This window comes from Gymnogyps californianus, chromosome 7 (genome assembly GCF_018139145.2).
Source record: "Gymnogyps californianus isolate 813 chromosome 7, ASM1813914v2, whole genome shotgun sequence".
In the NCBI taxonomy this organism is placed as follows: domain Eukaryota; kingdom Metazoa; phylum Chordata; class Aves; order Accipitriformes; family Cathartidae; genus Gymnogyps; species Gymnogyps californianus.
This window is the reverse complement of record NC_059477.1, coordinates 17849053-17871013: the sequence shown is the minus strand read 5'-3', so window position 1 is coordinate 17871013 and position 21961 is coordinate 17849053. Positions and strand designations below refer to the sequence as shown.

The window sequence follows — 21961 nt, the reverse complement described above, 5'->3', positions numbered from 1 at the left end:
AATAACAAGATTGATTAGTTTTTATCTTTACCCATACCTGGAATGCTGTGAAGTGCAAGTACTTGATTTGCACTCCTGATACATTAGAAATGTCAATGTTGAAAGATTAAAAGAAATATCCATTCCATTTTCTGCATATTCAAACTCTACAGAAGCTTAAAAACACATAAATCTAATTTCAAGTAATAAACACAAGAGGAACAAATTAATTCCATATCCTTGATTTTTCTCTACTGAGACTGCTGAGAACATGTTAAAAGTGCTAATTACATGCCTGTTTCCAAAGGACCAAACCAATTCAGTATGACCTTTAACACACAATTGATTAGGAAGGTCTGTATTCATTCTTGTCAGGGTATCCTTGAAATACAGAAAGTTTCATCACTTTAACTTAGTTAAAACACCAAGCATTAGACAAATAAAGCAATAAATAATGGCTTATCTTCAGTAACAGGAACTTAAAACAACATGGACGGGGAAGGTTTCCAACTCTCAAGCAAAATTACACTCAAATGTGTCTGATTTGTGAACGTTCCTCTTTGCTAACAGGTCAGGCATTCGCCCCTCTAACAATGTAGCGGTACACTGCCACAGCACACAACAAAGGGACAACGTGAAGGTTCTTCAGCGTGATGGCAAGAGAGCACATTTCTAATTGCCTCTGCGTATCAGAACAGCCTTTGGAAAGTCACTGTGGTAGCCACAACGTAAAGAATCAAGTGAAACTAGCATGTTGCAGTTTGAGGATTGAAAGGAGGCAGGAAGCTCTTACCTCTTCTACTTAGTTTTGCAGGAAACACAGTCTGGGACTTGAGCTCAAACTTCCACCTCACAGTATTCAAGAAAACTCCAAGCTTACCTGCATTACCTTCTGCTGAATCTCCTCTAGTTGTGTGCGCTTGCTACGTTGTCTGCAAACTTCCTGGTAGCGGGTATATTGCTCTCTGAGTGAGTCTAGTAGCTTCATGACCTGCGGCTGAGCAAGTAGTTCATCATCCATTGGAGACCAGGATACCCCTCCATCTGAACCATTGAATCGACGCTGTTGTAACTCAGATAGTAACTCATGCCCTTTAAGAATAAATACAATGACGTGATTAATTTAGGTTCAAAAAACAAGCACCAAAATTATTAGTAAGTATGCCTGCTTTTAGACCATCTGGTAGTACATTTTTGCAGCCAATGATCTTTCACGCATTGGGCACATTTAATGATACCATTTCATGCAGAGCACTGGCCACAGTTTATGGGGTTGTATCAGTCATAAAATAGGGTAGAAATCATGTGGTATATTTTAGATATATAAAAGAGATACCATGACTAACATTCATATTGACAATAGTATTGATTCATGTAAAGCAGCAATTGCAAGGCACAATCCTGAGTTTGAAACAACTGTAATTAGTCTGGTTTACTTCAAAATACTGTGTAGCATCCAAAGTATTTCTCTCAAACAATTCATAATCTTAGATTAAATGAATGATCTAGAAGCACTAACAAACTGACCATATAATTTCTCTGTTATCTTTCAGAATTTTTATAGCAAGCACAAAACTTTCACAGAAAGTGTGGAGCTGAATACTAAGTATTTTGATCATTTTTTTTTCCTCACTTTTCTCACCTTTTTCTTTGTGCTCTTAAGCACCATATCAGGGTACAGACTCTCTAGGGTGTAACGACTTTCACATATGCAAAAATAATACGTTTTGACTATTTAATTCTCTGTTTAAACTGTTTGAAGAATGTTATTGTTAAGTTGTGGTAAAGTTTTCAGGAGGTAACACCATACCAGTAAACCCAGATCATCAATTTGTTCCCCAAAAGCTCAATGAACAAGTTAGCAAATAAAACAGTGTTTGGTCACTAAAGAAATGTTGGTGTAAAAGGGAAAATCTGCCGATTCCACATCATGAGTTCTGCAGGTCTTAAAATGGTAACATGCCAGTTCACTAAAAAAAAAAAAAATACCGCTAGAATAGTAATTGTAATACCTGAAGGAAAATGCAGAAATATAGACTCTAAATTCAACTGACATTATCTAGACAATCAAAATGCCAAGGGCTTTGAAGATTGCAGCAAGCAACTTTAAATTACTCAGCATATATTACTGTGAAACGAACGTGTCTTAAGAAGTCAAATACATTTTGCCATACTATGGAAATAAACATCTTCGATTTAATCTTTTACAATACTACACAGATAGGCACAGATAGCTGCAGAGCAAACAGACTTAAAGGCTTTTACAAGTCATAGTTCTACTGGGATAATTTTGAATTTTTCTTGTATTGTTTCAGCAGTAAAGGATTAACATTTTCAAGGTAAAAACATTTTTTTAAACTAGATTCTTATCAAATTCTAAGAACTATACTTTGTATGTGGATTTGGAGCTTGTGAAAGCAACAGTACTTGTAACTATGGAAGACAGAAGCCTTTTATCTAAAACCTCAGTTCGTTCATATTTACCCTTAAGAGATGGGAAAGCTTAATTAGTGAGAGTTTAATTTTTTATTCTCAAAGTTTCAATAGAGTGAATCTAACAAAGAGAAAGGTTGCCTCTTAGGAACTCCCATGATTTAATGAAGTTATTAAACTTCATAGCTCAAAAAAAAATTCATTATGCCATAATTAAGAAGACAGAGAATGCATATCAACTAATGTTCTTGGGAGCCATCCGCTTACACAAAATTGAAGCGTTGTTTTGTCCAAAAATCTTACCATTAGAGGAGGATACACAATTAGACTAAAATCTAGTGACAGTGTCTACAGACACTTCATATTTTAAAAACTTTAAAGAACACAGCAAGGAACTATTGTTTCACCTTTTAACTCAAACAATATATCAGAATTATGTAGGAAAATGCTATCTGTATTGTAACCATTTGGTGGCTACTGAGATGAATTCATTCTATAAGGCCAACATACTGACATCATCTAGAAACAATGTAGTCTCAAAATTAAACATATTAATCATGGTAATACTGTAAAGATGTTATCAGGATTATTAAAAACTATATTTAAAAAGACACATTTGGAGTTCTTCCATTTATTTGTTAACAACACTTTTTTTAATCCAAAAAAGATGACATTAATTGATAAGCTTGTTACATTGTGATGATGGCTAAGATAATTATTGTGCCCTCTGTGCTTTCACTTGGGGCTTAAAAATGAATAATGTTACTTTATTGACCAACATGAACATTTTTCAACTTACTATACCTGTCTGTAATACCGTCTCAGGATCAACTGATGGAAGGAAGTTCAAATCTATTGATCTTGAATAAAGTAACAAACACATTATTAATAATAATAAAATAATAATTACTTCAAGTAACAAACACATTATTAATAATTTGTATTACAGTAGCACTAAAAACTTTAACTAAGGCCAGAGCTACCTGATGCTGTTAAGAGACTGTATGTTACTTTCCTCACTCAGTAAAGTCCTCATTTTTTCAACTTATTGTATCAAAACAGAAATGCAGCTGCATGTAGTCAATAGCCAAATGAGCATCCATCTACAGACACACTGATGAATTTTGTAGTCTACATTATAAACTTTCAGAATTTCTTTACACATTTCAAAATATTTAAGGCATATCATATTTTCAATATTGTTCGGATTTCCAACGTAATTTTATAATCCAAAAGCACCTATTTCAAAAAGCGAATCACACACCTCTCTTTTTCTTGTTGGGTTCCTTTATCACTTCCATTGTTAATAAGAGCAAGCTCATCCAGTAAGGATGTTGATTCTTTCGTGAACTTTTCAAATACCTAAATAAGAAGCAGGTTTTAATTTAAGAAATGAAAATTATATAAGTGGCAGTATTGAAGGCATCAGTGCAAATTTATCCACTAGTTCTGTTAGTATACTTCAATCTTTACACAGTGTAATTATTTCCCAACATTCAGATGGTAGGGTAGAAAGAGTAGAAAATATAGTTTTGTTAAGGGAGCACTTAAGAGGACTAAGATTCCTTAGGGAGATAGTAAATGTTACACTGAATATAATGAAGATGGACTGAATTCTGAAATACTGAAAAATTTTGAGATTTCTGCAAAACCTGTAAGTTCTTATGGACATATTTACATCCTATTTAAGCCTTTAAGTAAATCTTAAGAATAATGCTAGAGAATCAAGGCATGTTACACAAGCATCTGACAGCTCACTTGAATGGATTAAAATAATCAATCTTGTGAAGATTCCAGCTTTTAATCACTACTAATATGGGCTATATTGTAATGAATAACTAAGATAAAAGAAAGATGTATTATATAGAAAGAAATACCCTCATCAGTTTCTTTGAATATAGGGGCTTCTGATGTCAGATAACAAGGCCTGTACAGTGGGACACTGGCTACTGCTCAGACGATTCCACTGTACCTGACTTCTGAGGGTTGTTTTTTGGGGTTTTTGTTTGTTTTTTAACAGAACTGAGCATGATCGGGTGTCATAAGTGACATGCGCAACAACTTCCAGGTCTTTTTGGTGTTAATAAATTATTAATCAATAGCCTGCAGATGAACCTTCCGTAACCTATCTAGGACTACTTAAATTTCAGGGAAAACCCAAAAAAAGACATGAAGTGGACAACTCTTAAAAGCCAATTTATAAGAGAGTGGTTTATAAAATACAAGCTAAATTCAGTTGTTACAAAAGGAAAAAAAAATCCATAGAATTAAAATGTATAAACAGTTGTAACTATTTTTCAGCTAATACCTTAAACAACCTTTCTGCCCTCTTGTCTAGTTTCAGAATTCAGGAGTTGCAATGGAGGAGGTTCTTCATTAATATACAAAAACAAGTGAAATGAGGCAAGGGAGGAGAGACAGGAGAAAGAAATTTTCAGTTGTAGTCTGAACCAAATATAAAGCAAAAGTCCCAGCTAGAGTGCAAGTAGTGTCCTTATGAATTTTATGAATGCAGGAATAAGTGAGTAGAACCCAGATTTGTATATACCAGACAAAAATGAAGGACAATGAAAATATTAGATTTCCCTTTCCTCCCCTGTGTCCAGGCGCTCTCAGTATCAGGCAGAGAAAAAACAAGCTGCCTTGCCCTAATCCACGCACACATAAAGGCCATGCAAAGACCAGTAGAAAAAAGCTGCACAGCAGATGATGCTCACTCTGCCCTCAGGTCTGAACACACAATTTGCTGAGATTCAGCAAAAAAGAAACATGGTACACATGGTGTAAGCCCTCAAATTTCTTGAGGGGGAAGTACCGCTGTGAGATTGGCTGCAGGGTACGTTTGAAGGCTTTGGGCAGTTGCGGTTGGGACACTGTGGAGTATTCCCTGTCCAGGATCCCACCTAGAGATCCTAGATGGAGATGCACATTTTAAGAATAGATTGCACAGGAAAGGAACACACTGATTCATTGAAGATTAAATATTGCTTTGAAAATTCAATTTAAGTAACTGAAAAACAAGAACAAGGTTAAAAACATTCTGCAGTGCTATGCACACCAACACTTGCTTAAACAATTTGTGTCTATTAATGATTTAGGGGTGTAGGGATGTGTTTACTGCATCTCTGTACCTACTGGGGAAACTGCACTGACAGAGGTTTTAGTGTAGGACAGTTTAAAACCTGGCTCTCAGTCCACAGGAACCAAGGCCTAAGACATAACCTCAGAAGATCTGCAGAGTCCAAGTATTTCCTCCTTGTTTTGGATTTCTCCTGTCAGCAGCCAAACAATTCCCTTTGTAGCGACTATACTATACACTCAGACTCTTCTAGAGTGAGGGACTAGAAGAGAGCTTCATTAAGGAACTTGTTGGTTCAACAAATTGATTACATTAGCTTTATCATCCCTTGAGCAAATCCAGTGTTAGTTATCATAAGACTATTCATGCATTTGAACTGCACTACTACACACATGAGAACTTCCACATACTTAGCGCTTCCTACACAAATAAAAATTCATGGCTCAAGAATGAGACATTGGGGGGGGGGGGGGGGGGGGGGGGGGAGCCAAACCAGAAAACTAACCAGCCTCTTATTCAACCAATCCATGTGATCATAGGTGAGAGTTCCTCCAAAATCTTCTGTCAGTTGGCATGGCTCTATATATCGAGTCAGTTTGTTAGCAGATACTAAAATAACCTGCAACAATAAAAGAAATCTTAGGCACACTTGTAAGCAACGCTTATATTTTTCCTTAAGTACCTGAGAAGTTGTGTTAAGTGTGTCCAGAGGTACTCAGCAGATCTTTCTGTGATTCAGAGAAAGTGACCCTTTTACTGCCAAATGTTTAAATAAAGTATTGCTGGTTGCAATTAATGTGGGCCTAAAACAGACAGGTAATTTTGATATGCAGTGTATATCTCATGCATAATCCTGTAAGAGTATCATCTGTACCATCTTGTCTATTTACAAAGAAAAGAAATATGTTTCTTGGATATCTGTTTTCTTGGTGGTAACTGATGCTTCTTGATTAAGTCATACACCACGCGATCTTTTCTTAGTGAATATAGTAGCAGGATATACTACAAAGCACTTAGGTTTTTTATCACTTTCTTGCAATAGTCCCACAGGTGAGTTTGTGCCATAAAAGTTAAGTGCCTGCATTTACTGTGCAAATATGCTCAGCAGGAGTTGGATCAACCATACTCCTTCGATGAGTAGTCAAATTCAAATCTTAGTATGCTTAAAAGCCTGAGTCATTTGCCCAGGAGACAAATCTAGTTCATCAACTACTTCAGGAAATAAAGGAAAACACAGGTCCACCGCTGGTCAGAAGCCTAAATTCTTCCCCTCATTTCTGCATTCTAGAGGCTCCTGGCTAAGCCTTATTCATATAAACCTAAACCAAAAGTGGCAGCACAGGTTGCTTTGATGCATGATATGCTAAGACTGGAATAACTCCTGTGGAAAAAAACTCTATGCAAGCAGACATATTGGCAATACATAGCCAGAAAGAAAAAAAAAAAAAAAAAAAAAGAGAGAATTTTGAGAACCCATCAGATCATGCACATATTCTTACAGGGGACAAGAATATGTGGAAAGAGCCAAACGGAAAGAGCCTTCTACAAATGGAAAGAGTCCAGCTCTGTGTTCCTGCAGACACTGGAAGACAGAAAACCCATCCTAAACTTCTGGGTTTTCTCCTTAAAATTACCTCAAGAGTTTTGTCTTCCACTACTTCAGGATAGTTCAGCCTTGTTTAGAACACTAAACCAATCTGATATACCAAATCATTGATGAAAATACTATGTTTCTGAGACAGGTTTTGAGATCAAAAGCCATTCAAGTCAACCACCATTGGTCATCTTTAAAAACTGAAAGTAGAGGTTGCGCAGTCTCCATCCTCAGAAGTTTTTCAGGGCTCAAATGGATAAAGCCCCGAGTAACCTGGTCTAATCTCATAGATGATCCTGCTTTGAGCAGGAAGTTGGACTAGAGACCTTCCAATTGGAATTACTCTGTGATTTTTTCAATTCTTACAACTAAAGAATCCAGAATAGTTCCAAACAAATGGTTTAATATTTAATGTACAGGAACATCTTCCAGCAACATTCAGCAAATATAGGCTATGCTCCTGTATTCTTAATGGTATGTAGCTGCCATAAATGGAATTAGCTTGCAGTTTTTTTAAGTAAGGCCAGTAACCAGCCCAAACCCCAGATGACTCTAGGTCCAAGAAAAATAAAGCCTTTGTTCTTCTTTGGGCACACATTTATATTTTAGGTCATTTTTACTTCTTTTTTCACCTCTATGAGTTCATAAAAAAGGAGAAAATTAATTTACTCAATCAGGACATTTTGGTACGGAAACTAAAGTAAATAGGGCAGCTGGTTCACATCACTGAAATACCGGTTCTAAAAAAACCAAATAGCCTGAAGAAAAGGATAGACTGTATTGAGACCACTTACTTCTAATTTTTGTAACTAAGATCCTTCAAGAAGGAGAGTGGGCAAGGGACATGCTTTACAAACTTGTACCAGGGAAACATTTTAAAAAAATTTTTTCTCCTGCAAAGCAAAACCTGCCTGTAACAAATACATTAGCTATATGAGAAAATAATCCTCTGACAAAAACACCACCCCATAAGTGAGATTTGGTCAAAGAACATAAGTTTCTTTTGCACCTTATTAGAAAAATTTTGAAAAACTTCCACCTTAAGACATTGTTCCAAAAACCATTCATTCTCCAGGTTTCTTTTTTTTAAAAACTGTTTCTTTCTTAAACTGTTTATTGACGGTTCACTGGGATAACTGCAGAAATCCTATCTGAAGACTTCAAAAAGCAAACAAACATTTGAATTTTTCACAAGGTGGTGGCAGAAGGGAGGTTCCTGAACAGAATTTAGCTCTTGTTCTAGATCTAGACTAGTGGCAGTGCTCATGTAACACCCTCCATATTCTTTAAATTAGTAACTTTGATATTTCTAGGTGTCAAAAGTGCAATTTGCCTCTCCGAAGCTTCCAAAATACTGTTTTAATCAGCTACTACAGATTAACAGTCCATAAGAACATAGAGCAAGAGTCAAAGAAAAAAAAAATGTTGAAAAACAGTAGGCGTGATGTTGCACAGGGAGAAGACAAGACACTTCTCTTTTAAAGATATGAATGCTACTTTAAGTTCAGCACCTACAGCTTGCAAACTTTTGCTCTCACAGATTCCTAAAAATTTTCAAAACCCAATCACAGTAATTGTCTTTGACTTTTTGTGAAAATAAATGTCAAATTACCACATCCTGAAAAAAGTTTTCCTTTATGAATTAGCGTTCCACCTTTGCATTTGAATTTCACACTTCCACATATTATCTGTTGTGCTTCACAAAGCTTTTAGTCACATGGGCTCTTCAAAAGCCTCAATAGTTTAATATTTTGTTAACGGCAAACTTGGAATTATTTGTCATCCTTCCCTCTAAAATTATCGTTACCAAACTGCACTAGACCACTAACCACAGAGAACATCTTTAGTTTTTCCTCCCTCTGTGAAGAGAATGATGATGGCTTTCTATTGCTCGACCAGCTCTCAATACTCCTGGATAAGACACAGGTACAAATGAAGACCATTTACAGTCATAAAAATAGAAATATTCCCCTGTTTGCTTGCAACTGGACTGATTTTCTTTTTTCTTTTTTTCAAAGTCATCTTATTATGTTAACTCCAGGAAAAAAAAAAAGTTTTATTAATCCAAAGTAAAAGCCTTTGGACAACAGACTATAGTTGGATGTTACAGTGAATAGCTTAAATTTCCTAAGGGAGAAATTAATAGATCTGGACAGATGCTAAAACAGAAAAAAAGTATAAATTATTGAATCCCTAAATCTTTGCTTCCCTTCACTTGATCCACCCACTTCCAACAAGTGACAGCTAATAAGGTGACCGTGGTAGTAGGTTTCAAATACATCCTGTTTGCTACCAACCAGAGTCCCTATCATCATCATCATCATCTGTACTCAGTTCTTTTTAAAACCTAGAAAAGCGGCAGCAGCTCTCATCATTGCTCTAATCAGCAAACTTGCTTTGTACAATATTGGCCTGCTAAAACATTGTGAAAGCCTTTGCAGAAATAACTCAGAACAGTGCTTTGGGAGCAGTAAGAGTGCTGTATTTTTGAATAAAATCAAAACCACCTTTTTAAGAACTGCCAAACAAAACAAAAAAACCATGTACTGCAAAGTCTTGTGCTTCAACTGCAAAATTCCTTTATTTCTCAGGAGTGAGACTACAGTTATTTTTTCTAGTAACATGATTTTGTCCCATGCAACAGTGCCACTAACACTTATTTTTCATAATAAAAGAACTTTGAATACTGTTTGTACAAAGGTGACCTCTCACTCTACATCATTTGCTGGTTTTTGCAATTATTTTCATTGATCATCTGCAATGAGATAGAGGCAGATGTTAAGATCAGAAGGGAAGTCTGGATATTCGACAGGACATGTAAAATTCCCCACAAAATGTTAAAAACATCCATCCGAACTTTCTTTCTTGAGGGAAGAAATGAAAAAGGTCTTTAATACAAATGTCACCGAGTCAAACCTAGGAGCTATTGGAAGACAGGATGGCGTAAAATTTCAGTAACAAGGCATTTTTTTCTTAAGTGTGTAATATTGCAGCAGCCACACTAGTGAATCTAAAAACGAACAGTTACTTTCCAAAAGAACACAACACACATGTCCCTTGAGAATACAAAATGTAACCAAGTGAAATCTAAGCATACGATCTTCTGAGAGAAGTAAATACCTATTAATCTTCATAGCTTGGTATCAAGGAGTAATACATTCCAGTTCTGGGATAAATTAAGAAAATTATCTAAACAAATTGGATGGTAATATTCTACATCTATTATCAGAGCAAAAATTTTATACTGGGAAATAGGTACAAAAGCACTGTAAGGGGACTAAATCCTATTTTTAATCTCAGGAGTAAAAAGGTCTTAAAAATCAGATTTAGTTTAAAAGAATAATTGGTATCATCTCTTAGAAAAATATTTATTATTAACTGACATTTACACAACACTGTAAACCTAAAATTACACTGAATTTCACAGAACAGAAAAAAGCCAATCCTGACAAAATCATTTATGAAAATGGAGAAAATAATTCATTACATACACATATCTGTACTGCTTATAATTTGTTAGTCTGGTTTGGGGTTTTTTTTTGTTTTGTTTTGGTTTTTTTGTTTTGTTTTTTTTGTTTTGTTTTTTACACTTCAAGCAATCTAATATCCAACAACCAAAAAGTCTGACCAAGTTCACAATTTTTTTGTAAAGAATTCTTACCAGGTGTGCCCAACTACTGAGTTTATATGGGCTGAAAGTGCATTACCAACACGTGCCACAGTTTCTCACTTATTTTAAGTAACCCTCATGATCATGTGGGTACCAAGTGATGCTAGTCATGAAATTAGATGCATCTTTAGAAAAAGATTCTAAGAATAATAGAATGTATATATTATACATAGTATTAGCTGTTTGATGTTATGTAAAAGTGATACAAATGCAACTAATAGCAAGAACATCTATGCATACAGTAATATATATAATGTTTAAATTATCTGTTCCAATTTGTTACATTGCAATGTAACTGACTACAAATGTAGCTACTCTAAGAGTATATTAAGGTATTTACTCAATATGAACAGAAGATCATTGCCTCATTTACTAATTTTAATAAACTAGCATCAAAATATTTAATACTTTTCTCATTTACTTACTGGAATATATGAATCTGTTGTTCCTAAAATACTTTTTTAAAAAGAACATTAATAAAGCATGCTAAAAGGTGATCATACTTATCTGGTCACTGATTGATAATTTTGGACAAATTTCATTCAAACAGACATAAGTGGAGGGGGTTTTTGTTCATTTCCCAAAAATTCTGCCAAGAAACACTGCGAAGCCCAGATAGCTCTTCCCCTCTCACAGCCTGGTTGATAGGTATAAAATGCTGAATTTTGACAAAGTCCTTCGGGCTCAATAGTAAAGCTGTTTTCTCAGTGGATTGATTCTTGATGATTTGTTATGCCAGCAGCTTACATATTGTCGTGGTTTAACCCCAGCCAGCAACTCAGCACCACGCAGCCACTCCCTCGCTCCCCCCCACTCCCAGTGGGATGGGGAGGAGGATCAGGAAAGAGGGTAAAACTTGTGCATTGAGATAAGAACGGTTTAATAACTAAAGTAAAATATAATACTAACAATAATAATAATGAAATATAATAATAGTAATGAAAAGGAATATAACAAAAAAAGAAGAGGGGAAAAAAAAAGAAAAAACAACCCAGCGATGCCCAGTGCAATTGTTCACCACCCGCTGACCGATGCCCCAGCAGCGATCCGCCCCTCCTGGCCAACTTCCCCCTTGTTTATATACTGAGCATGACGTTCCATGGTATGGAATATCCCTTTGGCTAGTTCGGGTCAGCTGCCCTGGCTGTGCTCCCTCCCAGCTTCTTGCACACCTGCTTGCTGGCAGAGCATGGGAAACTGAAAAGTCCTTGGATTAAGATAAGCGCTACTTAGCGACAACTAAAACATCAGAGTGTTATCAACATCATTCTCACACTAAATCCGAAACACAGCACTGTACCACCTACTAAGAAGAGAATTAACTCTATCCCAGCTGAAGCCAGGACACATATCCAAACAGCTTTTGAAAAATACAGGGAAAGCTTCAATGAACAAGGCAGATTTTGTGAGAATAAGTTTGCACTTCAGCCTGTGCAGAAATCCAAACCGAAGAATGCCTATGTTCATTTTTCACACTACACTGGAGGCAGGTTTTGTATAAAAAACAGCAACTTTTTTTTTTTTTAAATTAAGTGTGAATCCTAATTGTTTTCTAAAGTACAATCAGATTCATCTTCAGCATTTGTTATTTGAAAGTTAGCTGTGCCTATTCTTCAGCAAACTCAGTTGCTGGAAAAACTTAAATACCGCCTCAACTATTCTCCTGGTGATTTTTCAAGAATAACTATGGCACTTTTAACAGACAAAACATAGCTGCCCATATATCTGGTCTGACAGTGATTCATTGCCACGGAACTGTAAAGCAAAGACTTCCTCTTCTCGAGGAGAAGAATCCTATTGTTTGTTGATAAATACTATTTCAATCCATTTTTTGAAACACTATTTGATTCAACACTGAGTAGGATAGAGTATTATTTGCAAATATGGAACACTCATCTATACAATGATCATTTGCTTTAACATTACAGGAGAAACACAAGTTAAATATTTATCTGGCCAGCATCACACAGAAATCTGGCATACTAGAAACCCAAGAGCAGCTAGCAGAATCTAGATATACACTAGACTATCTGTAAACTCCACTCCCAGTAACTGCCTCCTTCACTTTCAAGCACTGATGGTTTTGCCCACTCATTCACCTTCTCCTCTGGGGCTCACGATAATAATTAGCGCACTATCTTTTTTCCATCCCAGAGAAGAGACTAACAGGCACGCACAGTCTGGTATTTTCCAACACGCCCTTCTTTAGGACTGAATTTAGAATGTGACGTAAATGCAGGCTTACGTACTCCAGCTCCACAGAGACAATTCCCTGATTTGGCCCAGGTTTTTAAAAGAAAGGACCCATCACCTCTGGTGTTAAAACAGCAGCAACAAAGATACATGCAGATGAAGAGAGAGATGCATTTAAATAAACATCATTTTGATAAAAAATTGGAACTCCTATATGCATTTTTGGGAAAGACCATGAAAGCTACAAATTTTGGTGCCTCAGCATTAGAACACTGGACTGGAAGATCTGATACAAAACCTAAAGATTTCCTACAAAGTGTTATTCATTCTTCATTCTGTGGAGCAACACTCTGCTTATTGGCATTATTCTTAAAAGGTAAATTGGGGATGATTGTGCCACAATTAATTTCCAAGTAGAATACTGAGAGCTAAGATATAAAGATACATGTAGTAACAATAGTTAATTTCAAAATACAAGAACAGTATAAAAACCTCTTGTAGTAACACAGTAGAAAGCTCTGGACCACAGTGTGTTTTCAGTGGCACCAAAAAAAAAGCACATATAAAAAGTATTTGGGGTGGGGATTTTTGTATTTTGGAACATTAAGAATTGCTATAACCACATAACAGGTGTTTAATCACTTTCAGACTAAAGATTGTTAGTCTAGAGAAGGTAAGTATCTACCTAGGTATGTACCACTGACTTAGGTAGACAGAGAAGAGTTACTTTACTTGAATTGGGGGCTGATACGAAAAACTGGTCTAATCACATTGGATTTAGCCTTTCCAGTTGTTTTCTTAAACAGTTCCTAAACTTCTAAACAAATGACAAGATCTTACTAGCTATTTTTCAGCTACATAACATGGAAAAAGACAAGTCAGCTAGCTATTATTTCTTTCAGAGCAATTCTGATATGCAAGTATACAGACCATAAACAGGTTGATATACAGGAAATTTTCACAGAAAAATGTGATTTTTAGGTTTCTGTACTCCTCTGTATATTGATGACTTGACATTAGAGACTTGAGATTTTCCAGAGCAGATCCTGCTGATACACGACCATAAGAAATTTCTGGCACTATTACTAGAGACTTAGAATTGTTAGCTGCTACAGTGCAAGCGTGAAGCATTTAGAACTACTCAGACTTTAGACTTCAGGACTATCAGGATCCTTTTGCTATATACTCTGATTTTTCCAACTAGTTCCCAGGAGTTTACCACCTTTTTTTCCTTTCTCTTTTTTTCCTTTTTTTAAAAGCCCTTAATTTCTTATCTCGCAATCCTAAGTGAACTTTTAAATTTTGCTCCATGATTTCCACAAGGATAAGAACAGCAAGCACACTTTCTTCCTCCCTGCTTTCGACAAACTGATTTTCAAAGCACTAATCTAAGACCTAAACCAGGCTCAGAGATTATTTTTCCTCCCAGTCCCTTAAATGAATGGCATACACAAAGAAAATCCCTACTAGTCAGCAGGCAATTTTGCGTTGTGTACAAACTTGTACATTTCTTCTACTTTTATGGTTCACATCTTCCTCCAGTTATCCTAGTTATCCTCACATGAAAAGCTCACAATCTAATACAACACACCACAGCTACTAACAGAGTGACTTGTTTCACATCACTATGTAGACTATACTAATAAAAAAGCAAAAAGCAACACCTCCCAACCCTCCAAAACACAGTTAGAAATTTTTATATTCAAACCCTGTTCTTCATTCACTTAAAAACATTAACAGTATTAAGTATTACAGTATAATATATGCAACATTTCAGCTGAAACACACCCTTGGAACAATTATTAAGACAACTCTCCTGTTATGAAGCATGGGCACAGGACCAGAAAAAACTGCTTCGATGAACACATGAACTGGTTGCTAATAAGCATTTTAGGGAGGAATAAAGGGACAGAGGAAAGCTCTGCTGGAGGATGAATGGGAACTGACCTGAGGCAGGTCCAAAACCAACACTAGTACTAACTAGGAATAAGGATATGCACTTTTACCCAGCTGAATCAGCCCACCTCTTTATGCTTATCCACCCAGTAGCCTTTTGATCTCAGTTCCCACATTTACTTTCAGTGCTTTGCAACTCATCATCACCACATCTCACTGAAGCAGAGGATCTCTGCCTTTGAACAGAAAGGAAGGCGTTGTGATTAATGGCTTCATATGGCAATATTAAGCAAGATATTAAAAACAGATCAGGTAGCAGGAAATATGAGATAGATGTGATGCCCCATTAGAAATTAGAAGTCACAGTTACATAGCATTTACTTCAAATAAAATTAGATTATACTCTGAAGTGAATAAAAAGATTTCATACTTTCATTTAAATTTTTAGATCATATTTATTTCATTGGTGCAAAAGCAATCTTGGATTTTTCTAAGAGTTACGCAAATCTAACCCATGATCCAAAACACAAGTTGGGCGTTGCTTTGTTTTTACTGCCAGTAATATACAATTATGCAGCTGTAGATTTGTGCACAAGTTAGAAGCTTCCATAGCCTTATCAGTGCTCTGCACTCATATCAGGAATAGAGCAAAGACATACTACCGTCTCTAACACAAATATTATTTGGAGCACAGAGAAGGTGGGTCATTTTTACTGAGCCAGTTTTCCTAATCACAACCAAGTAACAGATAACCAAGAGTTAATGAATGGTGAAGAACAAAGGCTTGTGTAATACCAAGGGTGATTCTTCATTATCTGGGAAAGCACAAGATTTTTCCTACTGTTCTCTCAGCTTTCCCTGTCCTTTAATGAAGGATGCCATTTAAGAATATGAGTTATTGCACAGAAAAAAAACAAACACAAAAAACCCAAGAAAGTGCAAGATACAAGGAAAAGCCATGAGCTAGGATGGTATCACACAGTCTCTTTAGAAACATCTACAGCAACTCTATACCAACAGCTGCTCATTATCCAGCCTCATTTAGACGACAACTGCCCCAAAGCTGACAGTAGCCCCTCGTGCAAGCAAGCAGTCTCACCCTGTTTCAGTGCTTTAAATTCGGCGGAAGGGAAACTCAAGAGCAAACACCTATCAACCAAAATGAGAATTCAGCAACTACCTGTTATTATCCTCTACTCATACAAACTTCTGATCTGCCCATGCATCAAGTCAAGATACAAGGAGGCATTAGGGAACAAATCTGAAGTTTTCCTCCTGCCTAGGAAGCAGCTGCTGTGTTTTAATGCTAGGATTATTTTTCTGGAAAAATGATACATCACTGACTACTTTTGTTACAATTGACACATTTTGATATATGTTTGCATGAAATGCATCTCTAATACTTTAATTATTTTCTTCTTCTAAAAACTTCAGAACTATTAATTTAAGAGAATCTTAGATCAAAATTTCAGGTCAGGGAGAAATGCTTATGGTTCAGTAATGAAAAAAGTAGTTTAGAAGAAGAAACCAAAAGGTTTAGTTACACAACTCCAATGGTCTATGCCAACAATGCCATCATCATCGGCACAGAACATGCTTCATAAAATTACTAAGCTTACTAAATTTTATTACAGAATTATCATTTAATGACTGTTAGTCAATCCTTAAAGTCAAACAAAAAAATCCTTTTATTATCGTAGCCATGTAAAATTATCCCTGCTTCACTAACATATTTTCTGTAGGCTTTCTGCTTATTTGTCTAGAAATAGATTCTCGCTGAGTCATATTAAAGAAAAATCCAAGAAGAATCTTCTAGAGGATTAATTTCCAAACTAGCAATACCATGGTGTATACAGTAACAACCACTGTATAAGATTCTTTTATACCACAACCTCAAAGGCTTCCTGAACTTGTCCAAGGACCATATTTAAAGGTGTGCAGATGGGAAGAGAGCCTAAATCAGACAGTAAGGACTACTAAAGAGAGGAGTTCACCTTTATTACTGCCACTCTCTGGACTTTGGTGTTTACCTTATGTCCTGAAAGCATCCCTGTGAAACTGAATATTACAAACTTAAGTCACTTTCTAAACACAAGCTCTTAAATCATCCTTTTGAGTGCAGATGGTTGGTTCAGTCTCTTTTTTAATTCTCATCTTGGATGTGCTCCAAACAATAGGCTAGTTTATAAAAGGTGAACGCCACCATACTCATGTTTTTGATTAAAGAAGCTATGACTGAGCTGCTACATGCTGAAGTTCAAGATGGAAGTATACTTTGACCACACCTCCTTGCCAGTCCCCTCAAGGGATTCAGGTGAAGGGACAGACAGACATCTGTGAAACCCAAGAGAGTTTAACTGTAATGCAAGTCACAGGATTATCACAGTTGGAACCACTCCCAGTAGCAAAATTTCAGGCACTTCACTACCTTTATTAGTGAATATCTTGCTGGCTGCAGACTTTCAAACACAAGTGGCTGTTCAGAGATTCTTTGAATTGCTCTGTTGAACTTGGGCTACTTTTCAAATCTGTCTTTAAAGAACTACTCAGAAAGAATGATCATCACCTGTAAGATAAACAACCTGAAGGCAAATGTGCAGGATTTCCTTACTTATAAGACTCTAAAGCAGATTACAAAAAAATGAAGTAATGTAGTAGAAGGAATCTTAAAGCAGATTAAAAAAAAAAAAAAAAAAAAAAAAGGTTTGGTCATCTGATTGAAAAGAGGAATCTTACCCCCTAACCCCCAAACTCCTTCGGAGCACTTTCACATGCAGTAATTGCTTCCAAAAATGAAGCCACCTATTCTAGGTAAAACTGATACAAGACTTAACAAGATAAAATTCATATAAATTAACAGCAGTATATCTGGATGATAGAGTCTTTAGGTTTATATTATTTAGCAGTTACATAACCTTTCAGCTGCCACCTTCCAATTCCCATTTTTCCTGAAATAAGTTTTCTACAGGAGTATTCAAGAATGTTATAATCTTACCATCAGGAAGAATTACACAGCATTGGACAAGGCTGCAAAACGCTTTTCTATTCAATCTCTTTCACAAAAAATATGCTCTAAGAGCTTTATTGTACAAAACAAGTAGACATTTTAGTATTTGGTGAGCACAGCAAGCCTGTTGTAGTTCAAACAAGATTAGCTGCAAAAATGATTGGAAAGATTGATGATTCAGATAACTTTCTAAAAATAGGGAAAACTGAGGTTTCCGTTAACCTCCCAAAAAGATAAAAGAATGGAACTGCTAACATTAATGTGCAATCTCTTGTACACACTCTGCCTCACAAGCTAAGAACAATATCGGCTTATATTTGGCAAACTGAAGGGACCTATAACCTTTGTTACTAATGTCAAAGAACTCAAAAAATGACAGAAGATGCATGTAACAGCAACAAGATGTTCTTCAAAATGGTTACTGCTGATTTAGCGACACCATACAACATGCATCTCTACAGTCTATTATAGAAGAGTCATGAAAAAAAATTCACACTAAACCCTGTACAACAGTTTCTTACTCAAAACGTCCACAATATGTATCAAACAGCTTTATCCTCTTGCTGAGCAAAGAATTAAATGCCACACATTTCTAATTTGAGACCTACTTCATTCAATATTCTTACTGAAGAAGGAAAAAGTTAAAAGGCCATAGCAGTTTGTTAAGGATATCCACAAAGCATCTAGAATACAACTATTTTTAGAGACACATTAATTTTCATCCAATTGTTCTAGTATTCCAGAAATGGTACTTTTGACTGAAGTAGACAAAAGTTCTACATACCTCAAAGCCAAGTCTATCCTTCTCTTTCCAAAAACAGAAATGCGTAACCTTCTTATCCCAAAATTCATCTGGCTTTACTACACAAACAAGTGACACCTCAGCTGGAACAACATTCTGTAAAACAAATGAAAAAATAAGTAAACCATTCAAGATTAAACCTTCATTTACCACAGAACTGAATTCCACTTAGATGTCATCATCTATTCAAGAACTTAAAATTTACAGACAGAAATTAAATTAAGTCTGCTGCATCTACGTCATATGTTGGCTCCACCCTGCTTTGTAGTAGATTGCACTAAATTTCATAGCAAAATCATGTCTAACCTCTTTACTCCCAGTCCTGAGGCCTAACCATTAGTCCACGCTACATCAGTATAGAAAAACATGAATTATTGGCTAGACTTAATTTTATCTATGGCATTTCACTAAAAAAAAAAAAAAAATGTTAAGGACAAAGCTTTCTACCAGTGTCATTTGCTATGTAGAATGAAACAAAGTTAGAAAAGAATTGTATATTTTGTTATTAAATCACATGTCAAGATTTTATCCTATACTTCTCTAGTATATATTGCTTAGACTAGAATGAAAGGGCTTAATATTAACATTTCGGCATATTAATTCATAAAAGTATTACCAGGAAAACATTCCTCAGCCTAAAACAGTAATTTCATCTACCAAGTTGATTTTATGTTGTCACATTGAATGTAGATCAAGGAACAGAGACTCTTGATTACTCCCAAGTCATCAGCTATAGCAATAAGCAAGTTAGACAATCACAGTACTGACATAAAGGTAACACAATCCATGGGATTTCTCTTCAAATATCTCATTTTATAAAAATACAATTCTGAAAAAGTTAAATACATCCAATTCAGAAATCATAGCACTGAAAAAAAGGTATTTCATTCTTGCACCATTTTAATGAATATGCAAAAACTATTTAAAATTAGACAATATTTTTAACACAGAGGTGTCTGATGACTAACCAGCACCTTTGAGAACTACATGTGTCCAAGCAGACAATCTCAAGTGGTCGGCACAAGTGATTAGTTTACATAGGAAAATCTTCTTTATTGCTTCCTTCTCAAATTAAAGATACAGATGTGCAACTTATGTCTCTGCAGGCTTCACACCAGCAGGAAGTGTGCTGACAGGAAGCCAGTGAAATCTGAGCATGGGCAAATAGCTACCTTCCCCACGAGCTGAATCTCCCACTAAATGTCACAACTGCACATTAGCTGACATGAAAGCTCAGTCAAGGTCATAATCAGAATATAGCAGATCCAATTACTATAACGCTATTAATAGGAATGCCATCGTCGTCAAGAGTAGCTGAAAGACACCTTGAAACAGACTTAAAAACCCAGGAGCAACAATGAGCCAGCAGGACAACAAAATGAAGTTATTCCTATTTGACATACTTTCTGAGGCTTCATCTAAGTCTGAGAGAACCGCTCTGATAAAGAAAAATCATCTGTGCAGTAAGAAAGGCAGTAGTCCAAGTTCTCTAATCTATTCAGAGTGCTGTATCTTGCATTTTCTTTGACCACTGAGACCAGAAAATAACCTATACTGTTTAGTAGAAATAAGACTTTATTGTAACGCCACAGTTCTGAAAAGCTAAAATAATAAAACGTTATGAATTTCTTTAATTGGGAATTGGCACTTTTTTTTCCTTCTACTCTGTATAGCATCCAGAATATAATTTGTGATTGAGATTATTATACACAACAAAATCAACTATAGCCAATTCCAATGGAAACCAAGCAGGTACAGCATATTGCATCAGAACCTGCTCAGCTGCACTATCAGTGTGAACTGTTGCCTTGCAGACATTCCTACTACTCACAGTTGACAATGCCAAGAGCACATTTCTGTATTTTTTTAACCAAAATTCTGTTTTAGAAAAAGGTCTAGTCCGTGTGTTCTCAGCATGTAATGAATTTGTCCCTCACTTGAGTGAGGTGTATCATCCACTTTTCAGATTGTTTCTTTCTGCACAGAATTCTGTCACAGAACCACCTTTTGTAATTTTAAAAGGCCATGAACTGTCTATTTCTCAATAAAGAAATTACTGCCTCTTCAATAACACAGCTACTGGGTTCACATCTATAAAACTAATCAACCAACTATGAATGTATAAAAATTTATTTACCTGTAGCATTAACACAACCGTCTTTACCACGTTCCATTGAGATTTTCTGCCATCCACTATCACAGTAAATCCTCTAGCTTTACACTTCTCACTAAAAGAAGAAAAACACTTAGGAAAAAAATAAAATTCATGAACAAGTGTCATATCACAATGACTCTGGATTTCAACTCTACCGAAAAATACAACTACGTAGTTTTTTTACTTATAAAAATACTGTCCTATAAATCTTAAATTTACTTATTTAGAAATAACTTTCAATTTTAATGCTCAAGCATATTAATAGATATTCCAAATTACAATTTTTCAGTAGCACTGAAGTGTATTTCATAATACAAGCATTTATTTAAACTTTAGGAACTCTGAAAAGGTTTCATAACCATAAACTTCACAAAATCCTCAGAATGAAGAGGTCGATTTATAGTTTTGTAAGGAAGTTAAAGGGATGTCAGTTTTCACAAGGTTACTTGTGAATTGGCACAGATTTGAGGATACAGCTACATAGCATTTGATGCATGTCCAAGCAGGAAACCATCTAAACATGCTTAAATTTCTTTCCTGAACAAATGGACTAGAAATTGCAGTGCACAAAAAGGCTCTACAAGGAGAGAGGCTTTGCATATGGATCTACAAGAAAGAGTATTTTAGATTGACATCATCTCTTTTTTTTCCAATAAGGTTTGAGTCTGTGTATACTACAAAAAAACCTGCTGAAAACAGTTAGCTGCAAAGCTAAAAATTCAGAGGTACTTCTGCTCAAGTACCAAGTGGGAGAAAATAGTGAAACCTTTCCTCACTCTCTGTGCATTCCCACAAAGACCTCTTCAGCTCGTTTCTAACTGAACGACAGCTGGGCAGCATTCAATGGTGGCAGCAACCTCTGGATATCACCAACAGCTGGGAGGCGTTACCTTCTCACAACCAGCACAGCAGCAGCCAGAAGAGGACATGGAAGTGAGCCCATAATTTTAGCATTAGTTACCACATTAGAGATCATGTCTCAGGTTGAAATTTTTGTGTCCGGCAAAGTTACAAGTAACTAAAAACCATGACATTTACATGAGGTAGAAAAACATTATGTAATCTTTAGCACCCAGATCTGCAATTACAAAACAAAGCCATTTCTGTGATCTCCTTAGCTTACAAAAACCAAAGCAACTTGCATGTAACACTA

The 21961-nt window shown here is 35.8% G+C and overlaps 1 protein-coding gene across 3 annotated transcripts in view; it reads right to left on the bottom strand.

Moving 5' to 3' along the window:
• The window catches only part of SESTD1 (SEC14 and spectrin domain containing 1), a 61255-nt gene that overhangs the window by 18380 nt on the left and 20914 nt on the right, over positions 1-21961 (bottom strand). For all 3 annotated transcript variants that reach the window (XM_050900175.1, XM_050900176.1, XM_050900174.1), the window contains 6 exons: positions 20791-20881; positions 18636-18749; positions 5997-6110; positions 3677-3774; positions 3217-3272; positions 860-1071 (listed from right to left, as the gene is read on the bottom strand). In XM_050900175.1, the coding sequence (XP_050756132.1) occupies positions 860-1071; positions 3217-3272; positions 3677-3774; positions 5997-6110; positions 18636-18749; positions 20791-20881 (685 nt within the window). The remainder of the gene's footprint in view (positions 1-859; positions 1072-3216; positions 3273-3676; positions 3775-5996; positions 6111-18635; positions 18750-20790; positions 20882-21961) is intronic.